Source organism: Netta rufina (assembly GCF_964035555.1).
Source record: "Netta rufina genome assembly, chromosome: 3".
Classification (NCBI taxonomy): Eukaryota; Metazoa; Chordata; class Aves; order Anseriformes; family Anatidae; genus Netta; species Netta rufina.
Window position 1 is genome coordinate 105,341,475 of NC_140125.1, and position 27,865 is coordinate 105,369,339.

Genomic DNA, 27,865 nt, shown 5'->3' on the forward strand with positions numbered 1-27,865 from the left:
AGGGCTAACCACTATACAAAGCCATGCCAATTTCTTCAGTACCAAGAATGAACTTGAGGGTACTGGGATTCTATAACTGTTTAGGGCATTTTTGTTATTTTTGAGATTATTCTCTTCCCCTGGAACTAGAGAAAATTGGTGGAACATAGCCTTCTTCAGTTCAAGTTGCAGCATGTCGTTCTCCTCCTGTTTTGGAAGTAACATCTGTCTCAGGCCTCAAGGGAGCAGATGCAGTTTATGCCAGAGACTTAATACAATATGCATGCACCAAGCTCCCAAACCAAGGCATGAAAGGGTATTTTAAATCAGGCAGCTCCAGCACACAAGCAGAGAGACGGATCTAGGCTTTACAACAGTTCCACCCAGAGCAGACCTCATGAATCTCTGGACGTGTTTAGAAAGAGGGTTTAGAAATCTCTGAAACAAACCAACACAGCCACAAAGACAGCTGGTATCTGAAAGCAATACAGTCCCATTTGAGCGAGTGTGCTTGAGCTGCTATTAATAGTTTGAGAGCAGCAACAAGCAAATGCAATTACACTGCTTCCCGGTACAGCTCAGAGCTTTGGTCACTGCAAGGCTGTACCCACTTTGGCCCTACAGTGACCTGGGAGGGACAGCATTTGGATTCTTGTTCCACTCCTAACGGTGGCATTCAACATTAGGAAATCAAGCTTTGTGTGTCTTTATGCTTATGTCTGCATTACAATCTCTCATTAAAGCAAGCGGAGATGTAGACAATACAGTCAGGGGCATATGTCAAGTCATCCAGCTCCCATCAAGGTGGATACGTGGTGGTGGGTCAGCTGAAATGCCCTCCAGGCTCTGCTGTCTGCATTGATTAGATCTCCTCTGCCTGGAACAACAACTTGGGTATCTGGCTCGAAGGCAGACACTTGTTTGTAGACACAAATACAGAAAGATGTTTCAGAAGGTTAAGAGCCAGCTTATAACAACAGAAAATATTAACTTAACCACAAAAGCTAGAGGCTTCAGCCTACCAGTTAGTTTCTGGGCTCTTACCAATGAGGATTGAGAAGTGACAAGGCTAACACACACAGCTGCTACACAATACAGGTACCACTGAACTACAAAGACCAATGCCATTCACAGTATTCCTGAAAAGTATTTAATACATTTTATTATTTTGTTTTTCAAACAGGCTTGCAAACACTTTTCTTGCCTTTTTTCTTTTCCAAAATGCTCCTTTAAATCAAAGCACCATCAGGAGAAAACATTTATAGAAAATGTTGTGCTTTGTTTCTGTCTGCAGTACAAAGAAGAATCACCATTTTTTTCTTATTTTTACTTTGCATTTTGATTATATTTTGCTCATATAGAGCTCCAACCAAATATAGGTTAAGCTCATTACATAAAATGAGGACACATACAGGCATAGCTCCCTATTTCCAAGGGGGCTGTGTGATTACCCAACCACACCTCTGCTTGGCTTTCACTTTCTGAAACACTTCACATAATACCCAAAACAGAGCAAAGCTAAAAGCTAATTTCCTAAAAACATTCAGAGTTTCCTCATGTTGTGGGATCAGACTGCGTAAGACATACATGCAGACACAATTCAGGTTTCATCATGTGGTAGTGAAGGGAAAAAAAAACACAACAGATACAGCATCACATAGCAAGGCAAGATGGGAAGATTTTTTTTCTCCTTACCCAGAAAAATCAGCAGAATACTGTCCATAATCAAAGATATAGACTCTAGTAATTTGGCACACAGTGAGGTATCCCAAAGCAAAAACGAAGCAATACCTGGAAGGAAAAGAGGAAAAAAATGCTTTTCAATTAAAAAACATTAACATTTCTCCATTAAGTCAGCAATCTTTAATTAGCTTTTAATCTCCAATTATCTCCAACAAGTATTACATAATTTGCATGTGCAAATACACTTTCATCCCAGCTACTTTTGGTAATATTTATCCTACAGAACCACGTAGGTTTTTTTAAGTGCACAGTATTAAATTACAAATGCTGTTGTCACTATCATATTTGTATTCACATCAAGCATAGGATTTATAATTTAAATCCTGCTGTAAAAACCAGAAGCTCTAAAGAGAAAATGAATTTATTATTTTTAGATCAAAGTCAATCTTTGTCCATATGAGTACACAAATTAGGCAAATTATACATTGAACATCATCTCCATTGAACATACTTCTATACATTTAAAATTCAGCACCACAAATCCCACTGCTTCTGTTTTCAGAGATTAGAAAAGATGATTGATTTTCAAATACACACATTAAAACATATCTGAGTGAAAAGGGAACAATACACCTTTATGCCTCCTGTTAAAGCTGATCCTTGCAAATATAAAAAAGATAAAAATAACCTTTTTAAAGTATTATACATTTAATTTCACATATCGTTTTTCAGTTCAGTTTTTTTCTCCCTTTTTTAAGATGTAAAATGGTAAACCGATGAGGCTTGATTTGCCAATATACCTCCCAAAATTGTCAGAATCTTTACATTTAAAAAGAATGGTGAATGCCAGCAGAAGCTTCACTAACTCTGTAAAACTTTATATATGAACTTTACAGTCTTGAATATTCCCATGCAGCTAATGAAGCATTCATGATAATGAAATCATGCTCTTGCTTAATGTTCACAAGACTAATGTTCAGCCCTGCAGCAGACCGTGCTGTACAATCAAAATCCAGTTAAAATGAAAATATTCGTACACCAAATGGAAAATCATGGCTAGGACTGTATTTAGATGAAATAGTGAGGGACGCTACAGGAGGAGTTTGGAACAGGCTTTTTCTTTCTTTTCAGAATTATTATTTTAGCAAAAAAAGTGTTTACATAATTAATTCTAAAGTCTTAGAAATTATTCTTCAACCTGGAAATGATCCCCACCTTTGGCACACAGAACACTTGCAATTTAACTTCCAATTAAGAATTATGCTAGGTATGAACTATTTAACGTTTACAAATGTCCAACCTTCAAATTAGAGAATTATTTCCTACCATATATAACACATCAGTAGCTACATTAACCCTTGCTTTTTTGTGGTTTAAAAACTTTAGGTTGCCTGCTTTAGCAATAAATAGTAGATCCTGTTTTCACCAATATAAACAATCCTTAAACAACTATTAAACTGGGTGGCTAATTGGCACAAAAACGCGTGTAATAGAAATCCAACACAATTACACAATACTTGGCTCCAAACATTTCTGAATTATTTCAGCAAGGAAAACAATTTCACACAATTAAGTACAATGTAGTGGACAGCCAATATCAGGAGCAAGATACATTGTAGAATTGAACTTTTCATGAGGTATTTTAAGATTATATTCCCAAAAATCCCACAGGTTTCACATGAACGATGACTGCGCGTTTGATTTGCCCGCTCTGAAATTGGTCCCAGTTCTTTCGTTTGCTAAAACTTCAACATGATTTTAGCTTTACCAGCCTCTTGGTTTACACACTAAATAATCGCAGACAAAAAGTAACTTGTTACGTGTAGGGATATCTACATACCCACCCATAGATACCACAAAAAAATAAAAATTAAATATTGTAGTTAGCCTATTACATTATTGCTTATTGTAATATTAGCCTACTGTAATAGGCACCAACGTCAACCACATAGTTTATCTTGTACATACATTTACACCAAGTTTTTAACAAAACATTATGAAGACTTCTTTTACAAAGCAGAAAAGCCACAGCTGAAGAAAAGCAAATATCCTAAAAGAAGAAAAACACTGAAAATTATGGCAACCTTAGGTTCGTTTCTATATAGTCATTATGATACAGGCCTGCAACACCATGTGAACATCCAGCTGAAAATTCAACTGTGAACATTCAACTGAAATGGCCAGTCATTATTTATATCTAAAGCAAAGAGTTTAAAGCAAGTTGTGTTACACATTTCCACTCAGGAACACAGACTGAGGCAATGATCCTACCTGGTACCTTTACTGGGCCAGTAAAATGTGCAAGAGTTTTAGAGGTACTGGCAGGTGGCTATGGATTTGCTTAAATGCCTTAGGACTTCTACAGCAGGTTAACTTTCTACAGTGAAATGACCGCCTTGGCAAACAAGTGGAGAGCCACGGATATTATATACTTAGATTTGAGTAGTTTCTGACACTGTCTCCATAAGATCTTCACAGAGAAGCTGTTGATGGATGGGCAGTGAGGTGGATCAAAAACTGCCTGAACGGCCAGGCCCAGAGTGTGCTGCTCAGCGGCCTGTAGTCTTGTGGGAGGCTGGTAGCTGGTGGTGTACCTCGGGGGTCAATACGGGTCCAATCCTGCTCAACACCTCCATTAGTGATCTGGATGATGGGACAGCACCCATGACAAGAGCACTTTTTTACATTTCATGTTCTTAACCACCAACCAACCTCCAGATTACTACGCTTTGACATCTTTATCTAATCCAGCCATAAATTTACATTGTTCATAGCCTAGACTCCAGGGCAAACAATCCCACTTCTGACACTCCCTGATGCTGGAGTACCTGTCTGCACACATCAGCAGCTCTTTGAGAGTGGAAGTTGTTAAAGATGAAGAATTAAAAAAGCATCACATTTCATAAAGGATTTCAATTATTTCCACTTTTTTTTTTTTTAAATTGTAAAGGTTCATGCTCACCACTACACTTAACACATTTTTGCCAAAGTGGCCAAAATCCTAGAAACTTAAGCAATGAACTTTGAGACATGGGTCAGCTCCAAAAAAGACTCAAAACCTGAATTCAGTTGCAAGCTAAATTTAAAGCTTTGATTAGTCAAAACAGACTCTGACATCAGAACTCTGTGTGTCTGCATTTTGCCTAAGAATTTATTAATTAATATCCCCATCCAAACCACAGCTTCAGTGATAGCAAGGATACTAAATGTGTCGATGGTTCATATAATAGCTCCCAGCAGAAGATAACACAGACCCTTCTGTCCTGCTGTGACACGCTGCAGAAACTGCTGAAGAAGAAGGTGAGTTGAGCCAATTTGCAGAAGTGAAGGCCATCCAGTTGGCTTTAGATATTAAACAGATAGATGTTAGATTATTTATTATTAATATCTATTATTTAGATATTAGATAGTTCATGCAGTGGCCCTCAGGCCAGTCTGGGCAGGGCAAGATGTGAAAAAAAATGTGCTGCACACCTCAGCTGGGGAGAACGGCCCCACCTGGGGCCTCTGGCAGAAAGAGCCCAGGGAGACTCAAGGTCAGCCCCTAGGGTTTTGGAGTCAGGCATACAGACCTGAGGCCTGCTGTACTCCACCTGAAAGAAGTATTGGCATCATGTGAAGGGTTTCAAACTGTTTCTGAAGTGATCGGTACTGAAGCACAGCTCCTCCTGCCTGTTACGTGCTGTGGAAGGGGAAAATGTCCCTGTGGTGCACATAAAGAAGCTGCGGGGGAAGACAGCCTGGGCTAGTCCTGCCTCAGGCAAGGCAAACCCATCCGTGGGACTGCTTTTGTTCAAGGATCGGCGCAGTAGGATGGGGAAGTCTGATGTGTACCTCAAGTGAGCCTGATGCTGGGTGAGAATAGCCCATGATTTGAATTGTATGGTGCTAATTGGTGCTACGTAATACTGTATGTCATCACTGCTACGGTTGCTATATGCCAAATCAATGCTATTACAGTAAGAACCACCCAGATCAATGAAAAATGAATTTTGACAGCACCAGACAAGCACAGCAGTGAGGGAACCAGAACTGGCTTCAGCCACAACCTGATTGTTACAACAGATGGAGCCCAAAGTCATGGATTAAATGAACTCGACAGACATTTTAGAGGGATGGCTCATAGATTAAGGGCAAGTTATCTGTGTGTATGTACCAAGGGACAGGAAAGATACGGGTGATTAATTGGGATGTAGTAGAAAGTAGAGGACCTAAGGATGACATAGTATAGAATAAGGGGTGGATATTGTCCTAGTTTCAGATGGGATAGAGTTCGTTTTCTTCCTACTAGCTGGTATGGTGCTGTGCTTTGGGTTTAGGGTAAGAATGATGCTGCACACGGGTGGCTGAGCTGTGGCAGAGCAGTGCTCACACTGCCCGGGGCTGTTCTGCTCCTCACTGCCCTGCCAGCGAGTACCTGGGGGGGCACACGGCCAGGACAGGTGGCCCAGGCTGGCCAAAGGGGTGTCCCACACCACAGGGCACGATGCTCAGCAACAGGACTGGGGTAAAGGAGGAAAGGGGAGGATGCTTGGGGTGATGCCAGTTGTCTTCCCCCAAAACCGTTCCACGCGCTGAGCCCTGCTCTCCTGGCAGTGGCTGACACCTGCCTGCCGAGGGGAAGCAACGAATGGGTTCCCTGGTTTGTTGGCTTGCACAGGCAGCTTCTGCTTGTCCTAGTAAGCTGTCTGTGTCTCAATCCATGAGTTCTCACATTTTTACTTCTCCAATTCTCACCCTCATCACATCTGGGGAGAGGGAGCAAGGGGCTGGGTGGTGCTGAGCCGCCTGCCGGGGCTAACCCACAACTTCTTATGTTAGGACACAACCATGCATCACAGCCAGGTTTGAAGAAACAGGCTTCTGAGATTTATTCATTTTTATTGCTTTAGCACTGCAAGTTTGAACATGGGACATAATTCTATGCAAAGACCTTCAGTAATAACTGAAAGGTCAATACATACACAAGTAAAAGATACAAAACTTGGTGCTTCATCACCTACCGTTTCAAAATCACCTTTGCTTTACATGCAAGTGAGAAATACACCTCTCTAACCTGACATTGTCAACACTTGGCATTAAAGTCTCAGTAGGATTATTGTAGTTTGTCATGTGGCAGACCAACAGGTCCATGTAAAATAAGAAAACAATACTACACACTTTGCAAAGGCGTAGCAACAACTAAATACTACCTAAATTGACCTGAAAGAAACCTGAGATTGTTTCTGGATGGAAATACAGACTTTTTACTGTTAGCAATGTCAGTAAAATAAATCACAAGAACCATATGGCAAGACACAGACAAGTGGCCAAAGTAAATATAAGTAATCCTCTAAGGATTTCTTACATAGATAAATAAAATCAGAGAACCACAGCAGTAATGCCTCCAATTCTATAATATTGAGTTTACTATTATTTTTCATTGGGATTTTGCCTGTGAATTAACTTTTGGTTATTTCTAAAATATTTTATGTTTACCTTATCAATGAAGAACTTGAACTTCCCAGGTAGTAAAACTAGCAGATTGTTGTTTTCTAAACATAACAAAAAAAAAGTTGTTCATCACTGTAAAACACGGTAACTGGACAGAATTTGGCATATTTTTTAATCACAAAATATAAGAAAAAATAAGAAATCCATAATTATAAGCCAATTACCTTGTTCCCCTACATTTGGGAAAGGGGGGTGTCAATGACATTACCCTCTCTGCTACCTCCCAGAAAGATAAATAAGTTATATACTACTTCAGATGCAAATCCAGGTTTGTGTTCAAGATTCAAAGGAAGTCTTTAGGGTGCAAAAAGTTGCTATAACTATCCATGGTGAATCCCACTGTCCATATAGCAAAAACAGAGATCAGAAGCCAAGATGAAAACCAAGATCATAAGTTCTCTCGGCGTCATGAAGGGCTAGAAATACAAGGACACCTGCCTGTAATGAACCTGACTGTCAAATGTACGGCTGAATCCTTCAGTAATCCATGAATACAGCTCCAAAGCTTACTGGCTACAAGCTCCTGGTTTGTTCTCCCCTTTTTTCTCTTTCTTCATCAGATTTACTTTCAAGTTTTTCTAAATAAGACAGATAATGGAAACAAGGTGATAAACTCCAAAGAGAACTAAATGAGAAACCAGTGATATTTTATCCCCACTGAATGAAGATACCAAACCCAGCCATAACAACCAGGAGCTGACAGGCAGTTCGGTCAGTTAATGACAGAAAAAAACAAACAAAGCAGAGCCATGTGCTGAGGACAACTATGTACATGATCAGCCTGTAACAAAAAGTAAATAAACGCAGCTTTTATGACATACTTAGTGGGGAAAAAAAGGTGCCCAACTGGCATCTTGCCTCAAGGAGAACCAGAAACATCTATTAGATCCTGCATCTGCTATGCCTACCAATATCCTCTTCCAAATCAAAGCTTAACTTTAATCATCGACTGACCAAAGCATCAGCCACCTGGGTACTTCCAGATAACCTTTGAAGTAGATATTGGCCATCATGACCTACGTGGTAGGGTTTTTTTTTTTGCCACATTCAGATTATGTCCACGCTGAAGTTACCATGCGGAAATGGAAAGAAAAACCCTCAGACTTCTTGATGGGATTTCAGATTCCCTTTTATGATTCCTCTAAAACAAAGCTGTCTTCCCAGAGTAGTAAAATTTACTGCTGTATTAATGAGTTAAACTGAATTGTAACTATCTTCCTGCTATGTCAACCACCAGCCCCAAATTACACAGAGCTCTCAAGAGTTTAGATTTTTGACCGATGAAGCAGATGGAAGAACTTGCAGTAGTCCATACAATGGTTTTCATTTTCCAAGTGAATCACTGCACTTCTGCCATGCAACACCGTATGCCTTGTTAATGAGAACTGTAACTCGACCAGGGAAAGTGGAGCAATGTGTTCTCCCCAGAGGAGAGCTAAAAGGTTTAGAACAACTTGCGTCAGTCCTGTTTCTCCTGCAGGTTTATGGTGCAATTTGCTGAGCATCTCAACTCCTGTGTGTGTTCAGGTTTACTTGAAAGGATTCAAACCAGATGTGAAAATGCTTCAAAAACATCCAGGAGTACCCTTCCTGTATGCTGTCCTGATGTGGAACCAGAAAACAAGCTAAACGGACCCTTTCACCAAAAACATCCCACAGAAAAGATCAGAAAAATGAGTAAAGTTTTGCAGAGCTCAAATACATGAAGTTTTTTTTACCCAACTACCACATTAATCATATGCTATACATGAACGCAACATTACTCAATGTTAAATTTTCTCCTCCAGTACAAAAGCTGTTGGTCTTAAAAAAAAAATCAATGTTATTCTTCTACCTATACCTGCTACTAGGTAAATAACATTCTCATGAGCAGAATTACAGAATTAATTCACATTGGACATGAATTACTAAAAACAAGTTGCAATATGGTTATACTAATAACTAAGACACAGTGACCTGTAATGTACATTGTACTATATATAAATATTAGACACAAAGACATGAATTTAGAATTTGTCTAGGACTAATTCACAGGATCTCTGTCAAAATGACCTTGCTTATCTATCAACAGATGCAACGAAATCAGGCATGTCTGAGACACTGCAGTAATGAAATAGCAGAAAGCAGAACAGATTGTCTGATGTCTAACTTCAGCTTTTAAGTTTAAAAACAAAAACAACCAAAAGAAAAGAAAACCACCACCAACGCCCTCATACACCAGAAAATAGATTATAAGCAAACAAAACTAGATACCCCATTAGAAAGAAGGTTTTTTGCCGTACAAGTCTGCCATATTATGTTTTAATTCATTACTATTTTGAACTTCACAGACAACTAAAAATAGTCATATTTATTTTCCGCACTGAATTCAATCCTTTTAAAAACAAAAATATTAAGTAATGAAGTTTATGTTTTAATGTATTATACATTAAATATAACATTCCACATATATACACACATTTTACAATATATTAAAAAAATGCTAAGCTGCCTCTACCAATGGTACTCTGCAGAACATGCACATAAAGAGAATTTCCGTTTAACTTTGCTTAAAAAAAATAATAAAATGCAAAGGTCTCTCTTATCAGCAAAGAAAATGCATTGCCCTATAGTATTACTTCTTGTCCAATCTTTTTTGGTGTTGAGTGACATCAAAAAAAGTTTTTGTTTTTTTTTTAACCTGTAAACATATATATATACACACACACAAACACACACACACGAGTCTACATATGTATACCAAAAGGTGTTTTATTTATGTATATATATATAAACACACACACACACACACAAACTTATAAACACACACATACAGATATGCGCAGGCTTTAGTTCTTCTACACTACGTGGATTTTCTTTTGGTTTCTGAACTTCTCCGTGGAATTCAATACATATTTTCTATTACACTCTGTATTGCTAACCAGAGTGACTACATTTAATAAATTCCTGGGCATCATTTCTGCCAGTGGAGAATATTTCCTAAAGCTTGTCCCTGTATAATCTTCTTGATTGTCCCCACAAACAGCAGAACCACTAGCACAGTTCACACCAGCACAGACCACCTTCCACTGAAATAAATAAGCAGATTTTGGTTGAATGGCTAGTTTTGCTTTTACAGGCAACCCCTTTTTAATTTAGTGTGGCCTTATTAATTCATTCCACTTGATAATCCTGCTATTTTGCCCAGCACCTCATCTATAACTAAGAAGGACATAAAGGCCCCATACAAGCAGCAGTACTAGGTCAGGCTAACTCTCCAGCTAGATCAGCATCCAGGTTTGTGTTCCTCCCCAGAAGTGGCTAAATGCAGATGCCCATGCAAGCACACAAGCAGACCAAGGAGAGAAACTACTTCTCAATGCTCTCCAAGACTCAAGCCATCAGCATCTTAGAAGCCTGGAGTCAAGCATGGCATCTACACATTTAATAACCTTCTATAAACTCCCCCCACTCCTCAAAAAATGCACATCCTTATCTTTACCACCCTCTGCTGCTCCGAATACAGGGCAGAAATAACTGCTCAGCATTTCTAAGTTTCCAGCAAAACTCCATAAAAATTAGGTACTGAAGAATGATCAAGCAGAAGCACCTGCAGATACAAAGCTTCAGTCCCCGTGTCCCTCAGAGCCTTTGGTGTGCCAGCTAAGAAAGAGCAACCACATCCATCGGCTAAGCCCAGAGCTTTGCATACGCCGACCAGTCACGATCCCAGGCTAACCACAACATACATTAGCTGGCTGTATTTGTATAACCAGGGGCAGGAGTTGCATTTTTGTTTGATTTTACACTTCTGGGGGGACTCGTCATCTTATAAATAAAATATTTGGCCAAGTACCTAGCATACCTATCTCTATTTGCACAAAATCCAATGAAAATAGGAACCATGACCTTGACAAAGCCACCCTTCGGGAGCTGTCGTAACAGCTTTTGTTATTTTAGGCTCTTCCCTTGCCGTGGAAGGACAACAGCATAGTACGCTATCTTGCTGGAAGAAAGTTAAATAAACCAACCAACCTAGGGCAGTTTTTCACCAGCTAGTCGGCACATCCTACAGATTTAGCCTTGAAACAAAGCTTTCATGTCCAGTCAAAATGCATTCCTTCCGTTACATTAGGAAACAATATAGGCTTATTTTTTTTAAATGTCTAGTTACACGGCTTTAAAAGGCAGACCTGACCACCATGTAGCATCACACAATTTTTTCTGAAATTGATTTTCAGAAAAGGTGACAGAATAGCCTCAGAGTTTCCCCGTGGCCGTGTTCCAGCCCTGTGCTGAAAGCTGCCGCCTGGGTTAGGTGCTTTGCTTTTTTCCCATTGCTTGTGCCAAGGTAAAAATTGCTAAGAAATAAAGTCTTGTCCCTAGGGTCAGAGCTGACTTGTTATTAAACGCAGCTATATTAGCTGCTTCACTCCTAATGAGCGTAATTAGCTCTCATTGCTCACACTGCAAAACTCCACTTGATGCAGTTACAACATACAGTATGTTTGCGAAACTTCTGAGGGAAAAACATCAAGCAAAAAGGTCCAAAGTGCCAAAGCTCAACATCTAATTCTGTCAGCATCAAGTCCAGGCCAATAAAAATACTGATTAGAATTACTTCTGGCTGTGTAACATTTCACAGGGTAAGCTAGCCTGCCCCAACCTGTTGTTGTTAGAGGCAGAAGAGATTCCTTATTTACACAATTCCTGTTCAAAGTATAGATACACCACTGACGTACATCCTCTGGATTGCTGAGCACATGGAGCAGCTTTTAGGGTGCAGATAACCAGTCACAGAGTCAGATTATGTGGCCTTAAGCAAGTCACAATTCTCTTGTTTCAAGAGACCACCCTCTAAAACGTGAGCAATATTAATCCTTGTAATTCATCTGGAAGTCTTCTGACCCATATGCTAGTCTGTCCTCTCATTACTTCAAGCAGAGATCCAAAATGCATTGAAAAAAACGCCAAAATAGACAAAACCAGAGTGCCTATTAGGCTGTGGCCAGAAGGAAGTGCTTAAACCATCGTGCTTTGGCGATGAGCTACCTGGTCATCCCACCCTCCTCAACCTCCATGAGAAGGCTTTTGGGTCTGACAGCTGTCCTAAAGTACATTTACCAAGCAGACACATAGAAATAACAGCAGTCCTACACCACTTTTGGCACCTGCAAAGCCATTTGTTCGGCCTACCTGCCGCAGGTTGGCTTGCTCAGCCAGTCAGGCAGGGCGCGGTAAGATGGCGCTGACAGGCCTAGCAGCTGGCCTAGCCTCAGGGCCTCGTCTCCGGGCTAATTAGCGTCTGTATGAGATTCACTCAGCCAGCAGAGAGAGATAGCCAGGCCCGTTGGTTTCCCTGCACACAGCCAGGCACATGAAGCCAGGGGAAAGGAGGCTTCGTTAGCTCTCCTACACCCAGAAGCGCTGAGGATCTCTGGAAGAGCTGGCTTTGTTTACTACAGATCAGCCGGAGACGTTACCCCTCGCCTAATGGATTTTGATGTTTTGCTACAGAATGGTAATGTAGTGGCCTGGTAAAGTAAATCTCAAACCAAGCTAAATTAAACAACCAGTCCATTTCTATCTGCAGGCTGCGCTCCAAATGCACCATTAACATATGACAGCTACAGCCACAGACATTGTTGTCAAAAATGAATCCTCAAATTTTGCTATTATCCACATGCTCTCACACAGTGCTTTCTCTCACTTTGACCTCTCCCCCCTGCTCCCTCCAAATCTGGAACATCTCAAGGACGAGGAGATCAGCTCTGGGCTCTCGTACACAGGAGGAACATCAACCGCAACTGAAGCATGGGGGGAGCGCTTTCGTTGCTTCCCTGGGATGGAAGAAATGCGTTGTTCACTTCATTCTTCCTCTGTGTCTCCAAAGGAACATGGAACCAGGAAGGATGGGAATAGAAAACATTGCTTTATCCTTTACTGGACTTGAAGCTGAGAGCAGAAGTTGATCCTGTCCAAAGTCTAATATTAAACTGAGATGATACCTCAGAGGTCACCCAAGTTCTGTCTCACCAGTGCGTACCGCAGTGTGTCATACCAACCCGTATTTCTGCAATCGCTTGGAAGTGTAACAGTAAACAGTGGAGATAAGAGCACCAGATCTGACCTTTATATTTTAAAAGCTGCTAACAGAATGTAACAGTTAAAAAACGTGCACAAAGAAGAAAACCTAACAGCTTCATGACACAAAACACAAAGGCAAAGTTCTCTGACGTTGGAATCTGCCTTATAAACCCCAGGCAAAGGAAGGAGATCCCTTACACATCTTCTGATCAATATGAATAGACATAGCTCAGAAATAAAATAGCTGCTAAATTCCACAAACGCTACTATTCTCGTGCTGTGAGTTTTCAGCTGTTCACCTATATTGCTATACAATATTTGCCTGCCTATACGATATTCCAGCATCACAGCACGCTGTTGATTTTATCCTTCCTCTTTCTTCCACGTGATAAACACCAGAAACATGCCCAGTGCCTTTACTTCTACAAACCAACAAAAATCCATGGGTGGAAAACAGTCTCCCTTAAGGAGGCAGGCAACAAGACAATTTCTGTAGAATATTTTTAAGGAAATAAACACATTGGTACAGAACACTGACAGTAGGAGGCCTATTGATGAGAAAGCACTATTTTAAAATACAGCCCTACTAGCCATAATAGTTTAGCAACTGTAGACAAAAACTGCTAAAATATAAAATATTTTATAAGACTAAAACATTTTGTTTCAGCAGACCATCAAGTTTCATACAAGAACTTCGGGCAAGCGCACCGGAACAAGTTCTCAACTGGCAGACCCACAATGAGGTCAATCATTAAACCCATTACTGTCGTAATCTCAGTACTTGGCAAGTATCATCTTGGATAAAGATAAGAGCGAGCTGTTATTTTCATTCACCCACTCATCGCCCCGCTCCAGCTCCATACCCCTCCCCGGCCCCACTCACACCCCCATGTGTCGCAGCTGTTGTCTGTCCTGGCCCCGGCCCAGGGCACAGTCCCAGCTGTCTCAGCCTCCCCAGCTCTGCTGCTACCCCCACATCTTCTGCAAACACCTGAGAAGGAGAAACAGGGCAACTGCAAGCCCACCAGGAGAGAGGGGGAAGTCTTGCCCAGTCCCGAGGTGATGCCAGCTGGAGTTTGCGTTCAGCCAGCCAGGAGCCGTTCTCTGCAGGCGTTAAGGATGGCAACAGCTGTGGGGATGTGATTTGCAGAGAAGGTGGTTGTGCAGCCAGAGTCAGGGCACGCAGCTTGCAGATTAATAAACAACCCAATTCCCGAAAGGTGGAATATGCAAAAGGAAAGGCCACAGGAATCAAATTTAGTTACAGGAAGGGAGGATTTGAATGATTTGAGTATCACAGGGAAGCCAGGCGTTTGTGTTAACAGCCTAACATATCCAGAACACTGCTGAATTTTCTTTTACATTGTTTATCACAGCAAAATGCCTTTTTTTTTTTTTATAGAGGTACTCACCAGAGGGAACAATGGCATTATTTCCCAAGCCTGTTTCTTGCTTCTCCAGAAAGGATAGACCCAGTCTTTTGCTTTCAGCAGTAACTCTCTGCCCTCTTGCCTGCAAGCTGGTCCAACCTACACCAGATCTGCAGCTCTACTCCCCCTGAGGGAGTGATCTAGTAGTCAGGCACATACCTCAAACACTGCAGCATTTCAGATAGACACTTCTCCAAAAAAAATCTGATTCATTTAAAATATAGCTTGAATGAAACGCCTGCTTTGTTCCGATGCTTAATATGCCTTTAACCTGGAAACACCTGTTCCTTCAGGTGACTTGTTTCATTTCAGGCTGGTCTTATTACATCTCAGCCCCCCCCCCCCCAAGCTAAATCATTACAATGACATAAGTTTCATATCTTGGCCGTCCTTTAATTAATGCATGGCAACAGATATAACGCATTCACATGATGCATCAGCTTTGCCACTGTCACAGTCCTTGTCATATGCTCCTGCAGAATCACATTTAGAGATCAGAATCAGCTGTCTCCTACTCCCAGCCTGGAGAAAACCTGTCGGTACCTCCATTTTCTTTGCTAAATGGTGAAGCCTGAGACAAGTTACTCCTGAAAACAGGAGTGGTAACTTACATTTTCATGCAGATTTCTTTTGTCCCACATGAAAGGAACACACTGAATCATTTCCAAGAGCGAATCTGAGCTGCTCCACAAGAAGGATATGCAATAAAAATAGCATGGCAGGAAACCAATTGTCAACGCATGTGAGCTGTACACATAATGATTATTTGCGATATATAGGAATCCTATTGCCTATTAATATGGAGATACTTCAAAATGCTGATTACTGGGAAGAATTGGTACCTGTAGACCGTTGCAAGCAAGTGTACAAGGAACCCTTTATGAAAAAAACCCTGCACTTAATTTTGGAACATTTTCCCTTATTCCAGACAACAATGGGACACTGAAAAATGAATATTAATTACTAAGTGACAATCTAAGTCATGGCACAATCACTCATGGAAGTGTCACACATTAACCCCAAACAATAATTATTCAAAGCTACATTTATGGTCTTTAAGTTAGAAGGTATTTTCATAACATATTTGTATTTTCTTTACATATCTATTTATAATTATATATTTAGTTTTACATGGATACTGTCTCGATGCTGTCTCCATATGCATTTGAACTTAGTCATACGTTCAGCCCACAGCTGCTGCTGAACTGCTTAGACCCAGCTTTGTAATCTTGCCATTCTTCAGTAAAATGATCTTCTTACACACTTTGGGCAACCAAATCATCTCACAATTCACTAAAAACGTGAATATTAGAATTGCTCTGTTTACTCCAGCCAAAAGAATCATACGACCTGTCCCTAGAAACATGCTGTATAAAGTCAACAAGAAGGCGCTTTAATAACAGAAAATTTAATAATAATACATGCCAGTGGAAGAGGTTGTATAAATGCAGTTTTAGAGTCAATGCAGGAAAGATAAGAAATGTATAAGGAACGTCAGGTAGTTCACCAATTGTTCTTTGAGATGTGAAATCAAAAATCACAAGTGTTTCTCCTATGTGTGCACCTACATTAGTGCCATTTGCCTACAGCTCCTGATGAAGGCCTGATGAAGGTGTTCCATTACATTCCCAAATTATCGTCTCATGTTTCCTACAATCTCACTACAGACCTCAATTTACAATTCATTGCATTTTATAATTTAGTAGGAAATTCACTTAAAAATCTTTCTTGGAGTGAAAAAATAAAAGCAAGCGTATGAGTCTTACTTTAACATTTTTTTTCTCCCAGCATTCAATCACTTTTTATACTCACAGAGCAGATGGGAAAGTTCTTCCTGCCATGGCTTTATTCCGTTTTGTACAGGCAGTGGTATGTCCAGACACAATGAGCCATTCTTCAGTTGAGCTAAGACCAGTTCTTTTTCTCGTCACAAACAGCGTGTCCAAGGAAATGAACTTCTCACTCCTGAACCTTCTGCGACACTGTCTTATCAGTGACAAAATCTTTTGCTGCTAGCAGGACTGCCTGCAGGCTACAAGTTATGTACAAGAAAGGTATCTGGCAATCATTTTGCCAGCTTAAGACTTCCTTTGTGAAAGTTTTCATTAAGAAATACATTCCTTTATCTATAGGTAACAACAGTCACAACAAAAGCCTAAAAAATGAACTTAAAGATTTTAAATACGAACCACAAAGAGACTGAGAAGGAAGTTTGTCTAGCATCAGTCTTGAAAAATAAAAATCAATATTGAATTAAGAACAGAAATATGCTGAAATATCTTTTTGTCACAATTCTAGACAGTATGGAGTGAAATGTGTTTAGGCTATTAAAATACAAATATCATCACTTCAAAGCAAGTTTGTGAAATCAACAGCCAAGAAGTAATTTATATGGAATAGTTTATGCCTGTTTGTTCATAGCAGGAAATAGGGCTGCATATGTATATAAACAATTGAGATAGTTCACCATAACACCACTCAACAGCCAAAGCAGACAAGCAGAACTATCAAGGGACAGAACACAACTTGTATAGCCTGGAAAACCCATCACATTCTTATCATAAGGCTATGAGCAGGTGACTTAAACCAAGATCCACAAATGCAAGTGTTCCTATTTATGTAGTGCTTGTTTAGGCATTCAATTTCCCAGTGTATAAATCCACAGAAGCTTGGGATTTAGGAGCTAAATTTACAGAACTATTTCTGTCCCTCCGACTGCCTTCTCTATGGAACACAAATAGAAACACCTAGCTCACAAGAGCATTCTAGGAGCAAGCATGTTAAAGATTATAATTTGCTGAGCTGCTTTAGTAATGGTCACTCTTACATCAATACCTGAACACTAAACTTGTCCGCTCTCCAAAACAAGCTTTGCTAGAAAACATGAAACATGTAGCAATGTATTGATTCGGTTCAGGTCGATTAAAAATACTAATTTTCAGAAGGAATTAAATTCAGATCTCCTCCAAGCATGTTAGGCTTCACAATGTAACCCTTAAGCCTAAAAATAGCCTGATTGTCAGTCAGCCAGAAATTCTGCATGCATCCAGAATCTCCTACGCTGCACTTGCCAGGAATGTCAAGACTTCGAAAAATCACATATATTGTAACAGCGAAGACAAACTAATCCGTAACACAAGCACACAGTGTGCAATCGCTGATTATTCATTGTTGTGATGCCTAGCAGTGTCGCTGCTGCTAAGCTGCCTTCTGTGTGGCCATTATAAACCCAATTTGAGCAAAATTTCAGCTAAATGTGCATGCCACATTCTACCCGCCTTAAAAATGGTTTAACATGTTCGTGTTTTATTCAAACACTCCCCCAGGATGTGTTTGAATCAGCTGTACTCTGGTCAGGTGAAATGAGAACCAAGGTTCATACCCCTATTTTATCTTTGCCTCATTTATTTATCAGTTAATGCTATTTTCAAAAGGCAAATAACTTCTATACAGCACCTTATATACACTCACTGCTTGAGGATCACGTAGCCATGTTCATATTCCTCCATTCTGGGCTTAATTTTAATTAGTAGTCAATATTGAGTCCTCCTGCAATGGTTTATAATGCTCCTGCTTATCTAGTTACTCACTCTCTCCCCTCCCATCTTGTTAGAGCAGTTGAGAAAGCACTCTGTAAAGACAGTGCTAGTCTGAAAATATATCATCTTTAGGCCTTTTTGTTCCTTAGAAAATGTAAATGGTTTTAGTTTGGAAAAATGTCAAGATTTAATGCTTTTCAAACTTGTCCTAGCTGTTAAGGGACAAATACAGCTTGCTGTAACACTCCTTCACATACCGAACCTTACCCAAGCGCACACAAACTAGAAAGCAGCAAAAGGAAGGGAAGTGTTGGTGGCAGCGTTGCGAGAAGAGCCCAGAATTAACAACAGGCAACCAGCTTGTAGCATTCGTATTTTGCTTTGGTGAGTTCAGCCAAACACCAGAACTTCAAGTCATACTGTCTCTGGAGATGTAAAACCAAGTGTGGAATGAAATAGGAGAGGAAAAACAAACAAGAAAAAAAAACCACACAAGTAACAGACATCATGCAAAAAAGCATCCTATTTCGAGCTTAAGATACAGCATCAACTGTAAGCTATACTTACAGGAGAGCTTTAGTCTTGTCACAATTCATAATGAATTGATTAATGGCCAAAGCCCCAGGGGTTGTAAACTTCTAGGCTGGTTTTACTGAAGTATTCCCAGCCTGCATGAAGGCTCTGCCATAGTCAGAACAGACATTTCTACTAGAGCTGAATGCATGTAAGGTAGCCTTCAGCTGCTAGTACATTAAAATCAGTGACAGCAAGAAAAAAAACAGTGTTTCCTTAAGTTATTTGTATCTTTGCCAGAGAACACCCTATGAGGGTATCATAAAAATACGGGCACACCTTTAGGGTAAACTCTCAACTGCCACGAGGTACGGAGGTAATACACCTCCGTAATAACTTCTGTCTCAATTTATTTAAACAATGAAGCAATAAAGCTTGGTTCTCAAGGCCCACTTGGATTTTTTAATACATCGAACTTTCTGATTATCAGCTTTCGGGATAACAGCTTAAGTTGCTGATGGCCATCCAGACCCAACAGGAATCTGAGCAACCTGCTTTGAGCAGGAGGCTGGCTCAGAGACCTCTTAAGGTTCCTTCTACATTTATTAAGTGAACTTTCAAAAGCTCAAGTTCACTGTTAATTTTCCAAGACAAAGTGTAGTAAAGAAAATCAGTACATTTCTTAAGAAAATTTGCCAAGTAGCTGCATTCTGAGCATACAGTAGATGGGTCTAGTAGCTTTTTTGTTCCAAAACAAGTTAATCTTCCTCAAATAATTCAAACCATTCCTAACACTTGCAAGAGAAGTTTGTGAGGTTACTGCAGGATGCAAGGTTAGGCAGACCTGTGGGAAATCAGTACTGGAGCACAACTGACATGTCACGTGGGATAAAAGTACTAACAATACTTCTGCACATCTATCATCATCACCAACTAGTAAGTTATAAAACATTACTGTATTTACAGAATTGTGCAAAAAGCACTGAGTTTATTATTATATATATACACACAAGTATAAACATGTACCTCCTATATAAATATGTAAATTACCTAAAGCAGGATTCAAATAAGAAATTCTGTTGTGCTGTAAGGACCATAGTTAAGTCTCAGGTTTCTTGTACACTGCTCTAAAGGCAAAATTATTTAGTCCTGAAGACACATCTGTAAGTTATGGATGCCCATAACAATGAAAGCAAATGCATCATCACAGTTTTCACTATCAGACTAAAAAAAAATGTGGGATTTTCTGCAGAAACAAAGATTTGTAAAGATGCTTCAAAAGAAATTATTGGAGAAATGACAGGGGAGTATCTGAGAGGTAAGGATTCAAAAAAAGTCATTTACCTTACTTAACCATGTGTTCCAACAGCCACTATGATTTTGATTTGCTGTGGGAAAATATCCTTTAAGAAAAAAAGTCTCCACGTGTGCATGCCCCAAACCACTTCGTCTAAGAAGGACAGGAGTTAAACAAAGGACCAGTTAGCCAGTTTTAAAACGATGTGTCTGGATCCCTTCCTTATGGGAAGCTTTCCAGAACTTAAGCTAAACAAAAAACAACCCTTCCCCTCTCCCCAAGCATGGCCAGAACAAGAACCAGAACCCTAAGTTTTAAATAGAAAAAATCCCTGAGCAACTAGGGCAGGCAGAACAAAAGGCACATCTCTCCCTATGTTCATTGTGTCCTTGGCAGCCCAGCCTGCGCTTCCAGCCAACTCTGCTGCTTTCTGAATGGTGGCAGACTCTGCTTCATTACCCCGAGTTCCTGGGAAGCTCTTCATGTCCCCTCCAAGGCCTGGCTGCCCATTCCTGGCTCCTCTCTGAAGCCTCCGGACGAGTCCTGGGCATCGTCTCCATCTGCTGCCCCCTTACCCCACTGCAGCAACCTCCATGCCTAAGTAAGCATCTCAAAAGGCTGGAGCCATTTCCTCATCCTCACTAAAGATCCACCACATCACAATGTTTGTTTACCATGATTAATTTTGTTAGTTCAAATATATATACATATATTTTAGATAAAGGACCAATCCACTGGTTCCAGCTGAAGCAGAAGCAGTTGGGAGGACAACCCCACGGCACAGCAATTCGGAGTAGAAAATGTCTGATTACAACACAAATGTTACTGTCAGAGTGGTAGAATATGAGGGCCATTAGGAAACCTTTTAAAAGGCAAGAGGTGGGCATAACAAGAATTAATGCCAGGAATAGAGCAACAGAAGACTCAGTTTAGAATCAGTAAGAGTCATTACGGGAATCAGCTTTTAAATGGAGACATTTTCTGACTCTCAGAATACTCCACAAAACCATCTGATCCTGAAATATATTTAATTAGTAGCATTTAGCTTTAGTAACTGTCAAAAGCAACACGTCTATGCTATAAATCAGAAACCAGGTAAGAAGCACATACACTCCCTTTTAAAAGTTGAGTCTATCCTCATGAAGACCTTATCTTGTTCTTCCAGCTGGAAGCCATTTCAGATTTTGAGGCCTAGTGTTAATAAACCTTCCAGCATCCTTTCAATTCAATTCATCAAGGATATTCAAGCTCTTCTTGGCTTTTCCCTCCGGTCTTTGCCCCAGGAACATCCTACAGAGTTAAAAGCTAGATTTCCATTATGTACTAAGATAGAAGTAATCCCTTGCATCTCTTAGAAGTGGAATTTTAACAATTTCTTTTTACATTCTTTGTGAGAAAGTTCTCATGCTGTCTTATACGTTCATTTACATCACTATTCATAGCCCAAACTAGATATAGCATTAAAAGTAGGTACTTTCTACAAGTAACAGATTACCAGGAACAAAATACTTTTCTTTTTTTTTTTTTATAAATGGGATCCCTTATTGGACAGGGCAGTCCTGACTCCTACTACTTCTATTTTCCCAGAAGCCACATGAACATCAAATCCAGCTTTCCATCCCAGATCCCTTACCAGTCTCCTCCCAACTGCCCTATAAAAGAACTGCAACTTTGCCTGTGCAGATAAATTTTAGGTAGGTTGTAACCTTATGCATCTTCTGTTTAACTTCTTTTCCAAGATAAACTCAAAATGTACTCAAATTCTCATCCAAGTCTCTCAACCAAGCCCCTCACTTTTTAATGACCTCTGAATCCTCAGTAATTCTGCAGTACTCCACGTGAGATAAAGTTCTGGCCTTGATGTGGAGCTCTGTGTGACAGCAGATCCCCAGTCCATATAGGAACAGCACCATGTTCCTTGCACCTTGTTATTCTCCACTTCAAACCTCAGGCTTCGTGTGGTCTGTTTTATGACACTCTTAGCTGTCTTCCATGATACACAGGTCTCATTCCTAATTTCAAGCCAACTGCTTTAAGACCAGATGAAGAATCAACTCCAATGGCTGCTTTCCTGGCGTTGAACTAAGGCCGTCATTTTTCTCCACTTACTGACTTCTATCAGTTTCAAAGTTCCTTAAACTCTTCCTTTGCCCCAACAAAACACTAAAATCTGCAATTGTTTGCTGCATTACATGTAGCATTGCCAGCAGGCCAAGGGAAGTGATCTTTCCCCTCTGCTCAGCCACAGCTGGATGGAGTATCCAGTCCAGCAGAAGGCCACAGAGATGAAGGAACTGGAGCATCAACTGGAGCATCTCTCCTCTGACTAAGAGCTTAAGGAGCTGGGACTCTTCAGCCAAGAGAATAGGTGGCTCAGGGGAATCTTACCTGTGTCCATCAATACCCAAAGGGAGGTGCCAAGAGGATGGAGCCAGGCTCTGCCCAGTGGTGCCCAGTGGCAGGACAAGAGGCAACTGGCACAAGGTGGAATATGAACAGTTCTGTCTGAGCATCAGGAAGCACTTCCTTAATATGAGGGTGATAAAGAACTGGCACAGGTTGCTCAGGGAAGTTATGAAGTCTTCTTCCTTAGAGATCTTCAAAAGCCACGTGGATGTGGTCTTGGACAACCTGCTGTGGGTGGCTTTGCTGAGAGAAGGGGGTTGGACCAGACAACCTCCAGAGGTCCCTGCCAACTTCAGCCATTGGGATTCTGATCTTCAGTGTCTAATCTCCTTGAGATCATTAGTATGTTTAGTTCTGAGTTGTGGGCTTGCTAAATTTTTATCCACATTTAATTTCTAGTAGTAGCTTCCTTTTAGTAGGAATATTCAATCCACAGCAACACTTCGCCTCTAACAGCAAACACTGCTTTTCACAAGGAATGGCTTTTGATCAATCTTTATTTCTAACCAAAGTTACAAAACATTCAAAAGCACATAAATCACCAGGAAGCCACAAAGACACTACTGCCAATTTCAGAAAACAACTTCAAGGATAAGATTCAAAATCTTCTCTGATGTGTCAGTGACAGGACCCAAGGAAACATCATAGAGCTATGACAGGGGAGGGTCAGGCTGGGTGTTAGGAAAAGGTTCTTCAAAAAGATGGTCGGGCACTGGGACAGGCTCCCCAAGGCAGTGGGCACAGCCCTAAGCCTGCTGGAATTGAAGAGGTGTTTGGACAACACTCCAGACATAGGGTCTGATTTTGGGGTGGTCTATGTGGAGTCAGGAGTTGGACTGGATGATCCTTGTGTATCCCATCCAACTCAGGATATTCTGTGACTCTATGAAACTGGAAAATAGGGCAAAGGATCTTGAGTATACCCTTGAAAGTAGAAAGGGGACCTCAGAAAATCACAGACACTGTACAAAAAGGTATTGGTGACAGCATCAAATCATAAGGACGTATCAGACACAGTTCTGCCTCAAACGTGCACCAGAAGAAGAAACACCAAGTATTTTGTTAACAGTAAGTGCAGCGATTAAATCAGCAGGTGGACATTAAGTTACACAAACTGCAAATAGTTGGATCAGAAAACAAAGTTACCTTGAAAGAAAATGAAGGCAGGCTTAAAAGCATCAGGTGGAGTGGAATTAAGTTGTGTGCAAAGCACCGTTCCAGCTGTAAATAATCAACCACAGAAATCTGTAATGGAAACCAACTATTAAGGAGCATTACAGCAAGAAAGGATCCGTGGAAAGGCACAGCACTGCAGAACTGACAGACGAAGCTTTTATTCTGCTTCGCATTACAAATGCCTCAACCTGTTTTGAAAAGCACATCTCCACATGACATAGAACAGCCAAAAGAAGTCCAGAAGCAGCTACACAGAAATGGAGAGAGGTCTCGAAAACACAGCCTAATGAAAGACAGAAATAGCCTTGGTCAGTCCTTATCGGAGTGAAAGCAGACAACATAAACAGAGGGCTGCTGTGAAAAAAGGCTGTGAAAAAAAGCAATTGAACAAGCCTCCCTACAGAAATGAAAGTTTAAACTACAGAAAATTTAGATTTAAACTAAGCTCTGGAAGAATCTAGCCTAACTGAGCACCTACACAGACTAACTAGACTGGAAATTCTTTCTCGATTTTTTTTTGTTCTTTAAACTGCCTTCGAGTAGAGGATCAGATGAGCTCTCAAATCCCTTCTAGCATTCTCTTCCACGATTCCATTATCAGTTTTTGTTTCCTGAAGAAAATAAACATTTGTAGATATGAGAGAAAAGGGATCTGGCTAAAACAGATCCGAGATGTAGATGAAAAGATGCCTGCATTTGAAATACTCATAATTTATTGTTAGGGGGGTTGAGATGCAATAAAGAGAAAAAACAGCTGTGAGCCGGTGAAGATGCTGATGATCTGGCAAGACAAACACAAGAGCAGAATGAAGGAGACACACCCATGGGAGTTGTTTTTGCAACACAGCATTTTATTACTACCTAGACTTCCTTTATATACCTCTAAACCAAGGGTAGGTGTGCTGCTGATTCACGTTTTGCACAATCATTTGTTTTTGAACACATTCTGTACGTTCAGCATTCAGTGTTGTTTGATTAAGGAGTCCAGCTCTGCTTTGAGGGCAGGCAGTCTACACCTTTCTTATCTTCTGGTCAATGCAAATGAATATTCTTGAGGTAGAACAAGGCTTCAGCACCAGTAACTTCAGAAACATTTGTTTGGTAAGAGGGAGGTAACCCAGAACCTTTTCTTCTTTTGTTTTAAAGACTGTTCCAATATTTGTTGTATTGTATTTCTCTGCAATAAGCCACACATCACAAAACGCAAGAATAAAATGAAAATAACATAGGAAACTGAACTGAGTCAGACATGCTTTTTAATTTTTCCCCTCTATGTGCATCTCGCATGCACCCCACATGCATTTTTTTCCTGGAAAAGCCACATGGAAAGCTTCTTAGCATTACCTTTGGAAAAGCAGGGACTGCAACAAAGAGGACAGGATCTCTGAAGAAATTCAAAAATTCAAGTAACATGCTTAGAATATTGGATTTCTTATTTTCCTATAGGAAAGGGAGAAAATATGGAGCAAGATGCAAATCTAGTGAGAGAACTATGGACAAGAATAAAAAGTTTGTGGGCAAAGCAACACTGATAGCAGTCCTGCATAAGGCTCTATTCCTAAAATGTATGTTTGGGAAAAAAAAAAAAAAAAAAAAAAAAAAAAAAAAAAAAAAAACAAAGAAGCAAATGCAAATATGTTTACCCCAAGGACAGATGTAAAGAACTTGCAGATTAAAAAAAAAAAAGTTACATTACATCAAAAGCCTTGCTTCTCCTCCTTGAACAAAAATCCTGGACTCCGTAGCAGAACTGCACCCACACATGGATTCTGGGAAGACATACCCTCATCAGCATAAGAAAAAAAATGCAGCTAGCAGAGAAGCATAAAGGAAGATGAAGGCTGGAAGCACTCAAAGGCACTTCCAGCAGTGCTAATCTGATGACACAGAAGCCTTGTTTTCTTCTTTCTAGTAACTAGAGGACAGTGTAGGAAGAATGGAATATTGTTTCTAGTCTACTCCTGCCTATTCCTGGTGGTCTTCTACGTCATCTGCCATGGGGAATAAAAATCAAAACCAAAGCAATGCACTTAAAATCACAGAGGCTTTCTTTGCTTAAGAAAACTAAGTTGGAACTATCATAATATTTTTCACCTCCACAAGAAAACTTCAATTTCCAATACAAGTTTCCCTAGTGACAAATCATTATGAATCAGACTCTTTGTAGAAGTTTAAATAAAGAAAATCTAAACCTTTCTTTTCAAAGCCCTAAGTGATGACCTGCACACTAGGTGCTGGTTGGTAGACTTTCTCCACCTTCTATTTTTGGCAGCTTTGTGTAAATATCCAGGAACGGGACCTCTAGGACATTAAGGAAATCCAGAAATGCTCCTGCTATCTAGAAGTGTTTCCTCTGAAGGTGGATCTGTATTTACGTACCCTATGGAAACTGCATTTCATTGTATTTACCCCGTTCAAGTAGCAGGGAGATTTGGAGTTTCACGAATGATATATCTTTCATTGCTGCAGCCAAAATCTCCAAATAGCCTATGACATTTAAAGGGTAAAGCTGCTCGTCTCCTTTTAGAAATTAAGTCACCCCCTCCCCATGGTTTAGCTGAAGAGCATGATGCAAAGATCAGGAAAAAAACAAAACCCACAAACTGCATTTCTAGAAAAAGTATGAACTACCAAGCTGCAGATACAAGCTAATCAAATCAGAAGACTTTCTCCCTACTCTCTCGCCTTTCACATTTTACTTCACCCTATTCTCTGCTTTTGCTGTCCCTTTGTAGCAGTCTGACACATTAGCATAGCAAACGTGCAGGGTTTCTTACTTATTTAGGAACTAAGATACCCCAAGCAGGGTAGATCATCTCAAAATGCTATTTTACAAGGATCCTAAAGGAAGTGAGAGGAAATTCTCAATTCAAGGAAATTCCGGCACTTGCACTGATACCATCATGTATTTGGGAGAGTTAGTTAAGCCTTCAGAAAAGAATAGGAGCATTAAAAACTTTTGGGAGTAGCAGGCTCTCTTATTAACACAGTTTGACATTTATCATCACAAAAAAAGAAGGAAGAGATGCAACAACTTCTTTCCTGCCTGAAGCCAGGTCTTCCTCTGCCCAAGCTTCGGTTAGAGGTTGACCTGCTGGAAATATTTATAGCAGACGTGAATGCCAGAAAGCACTGGAACACCAAGTACGTGACAGATAAATATCACCAGTTCCAATTCAAGAAAAACGAACAAGCCACCCACAAACTGGAGAGCATGGAAATGCACGGCAGCTCACTGATGAGAGGTCAAGGCACCACAGTGTGCTACAGCAAGACAGGAGAGGCAGGTAGGAGGGTGAAGGAAAGCAGCCAGGAGTTGCACAAACCGAGAACAGAGCCACTACCAGGTTCTCAGAGTGAAAACCGAAAGATCCAGCTCGTGTGGGTACAGGAGGAGAGCTGAGTTCAGTTTGCAGGACAAAGAGTTCACAAAAGATGGGTGAGGTTTGTAAAACGTCATAGACTTGGGGCTGTAGGAGCCCTCTCCTTCACTCAGCATCCAATTTTCACTACGTGTATGAGAAATTACCTTGAATAAATGCAAATTTATGCCCAGGCTGACTGAAGCAGTTGACTAAATTTCAAATGCATAAGCATAGCACGAGCTTCTTCTCACTAAGAAACAAGAGGAAAATACAAAGTCCATTGTGTGCTTCCATTTCTGAGAAGGACAGGGGACCAGAAATGTGTTGAATGGTAGAGGAACAACTAGCCCCATTAATACTCAAATGAAGAACCCATCTTTGGAAATGTTTGAGTGTCTTAAAGTATCATTCGAGTATTAAAAACTTAAAAGGGAAAACCAAACATTTTCACACTTAGATGTGAAAACCAACATCTGTGGCCTCAGACACAGCAAACAGGCTAATGGGTACTGCAGCCAGAAAGATTCATACAAAATTAAATTTGGATCATTTCAAGGCTGATGGTCATACGTATCTTAAGGTGTTTTCTTAAGGGAAAACATCCAGGTGTTTGTTATCCAAAACCAAGTTCCTTCTACTCAGAAAATATCTCACATCAGACACAAGCCAGCAGCGGGCCCTCGCTGCTATGCCTTGAGTGAGCTGCCCAGATCTGGGCTCCCCAGCACAAGAAAGACCTTGGCATACTGGAAAGAGCCCAGCAAAGAGCCATGGAGATGAAGGGACTGGAGCACCTCTCCTGAGAGGAAAGGCTGCGAGAGCTGCAACTGTTCAACCTGAAGTAGAAAAAGTTCAAGGATCCCCCTTTGTCTGTAAATACCTGAGAGAAGGGTAGGAAGATGACAGTCAGGCTCTTTT

At 40.5% G+C, this 27,865-nt stretch overlaps 1 protein-coding gene across 1 annotated transcript in view; it reads right to left on the bottom strand.

Annotated features, from left to right (window-relative positions):
- MBOAT2 (membrane bound glycerophospholipid O-acyltransferase 2) overlaps window positions 1-27,865 on the bottom strand; it is a 91,768-nt gene that overhangs the window by 33,601 nt on the left and 30,302 nt on the right. The window contains exon 4 of the mRNA XM_084284307.1: window positions 1,675-1,770. Coding sequence (XP_084140433.1) covers window positions 1,675-1,770 — 96 coding nt within the window. The remainder of the gene's footprint in view (window positions 1-1,674; window positions 1,771-27,865) is intronic.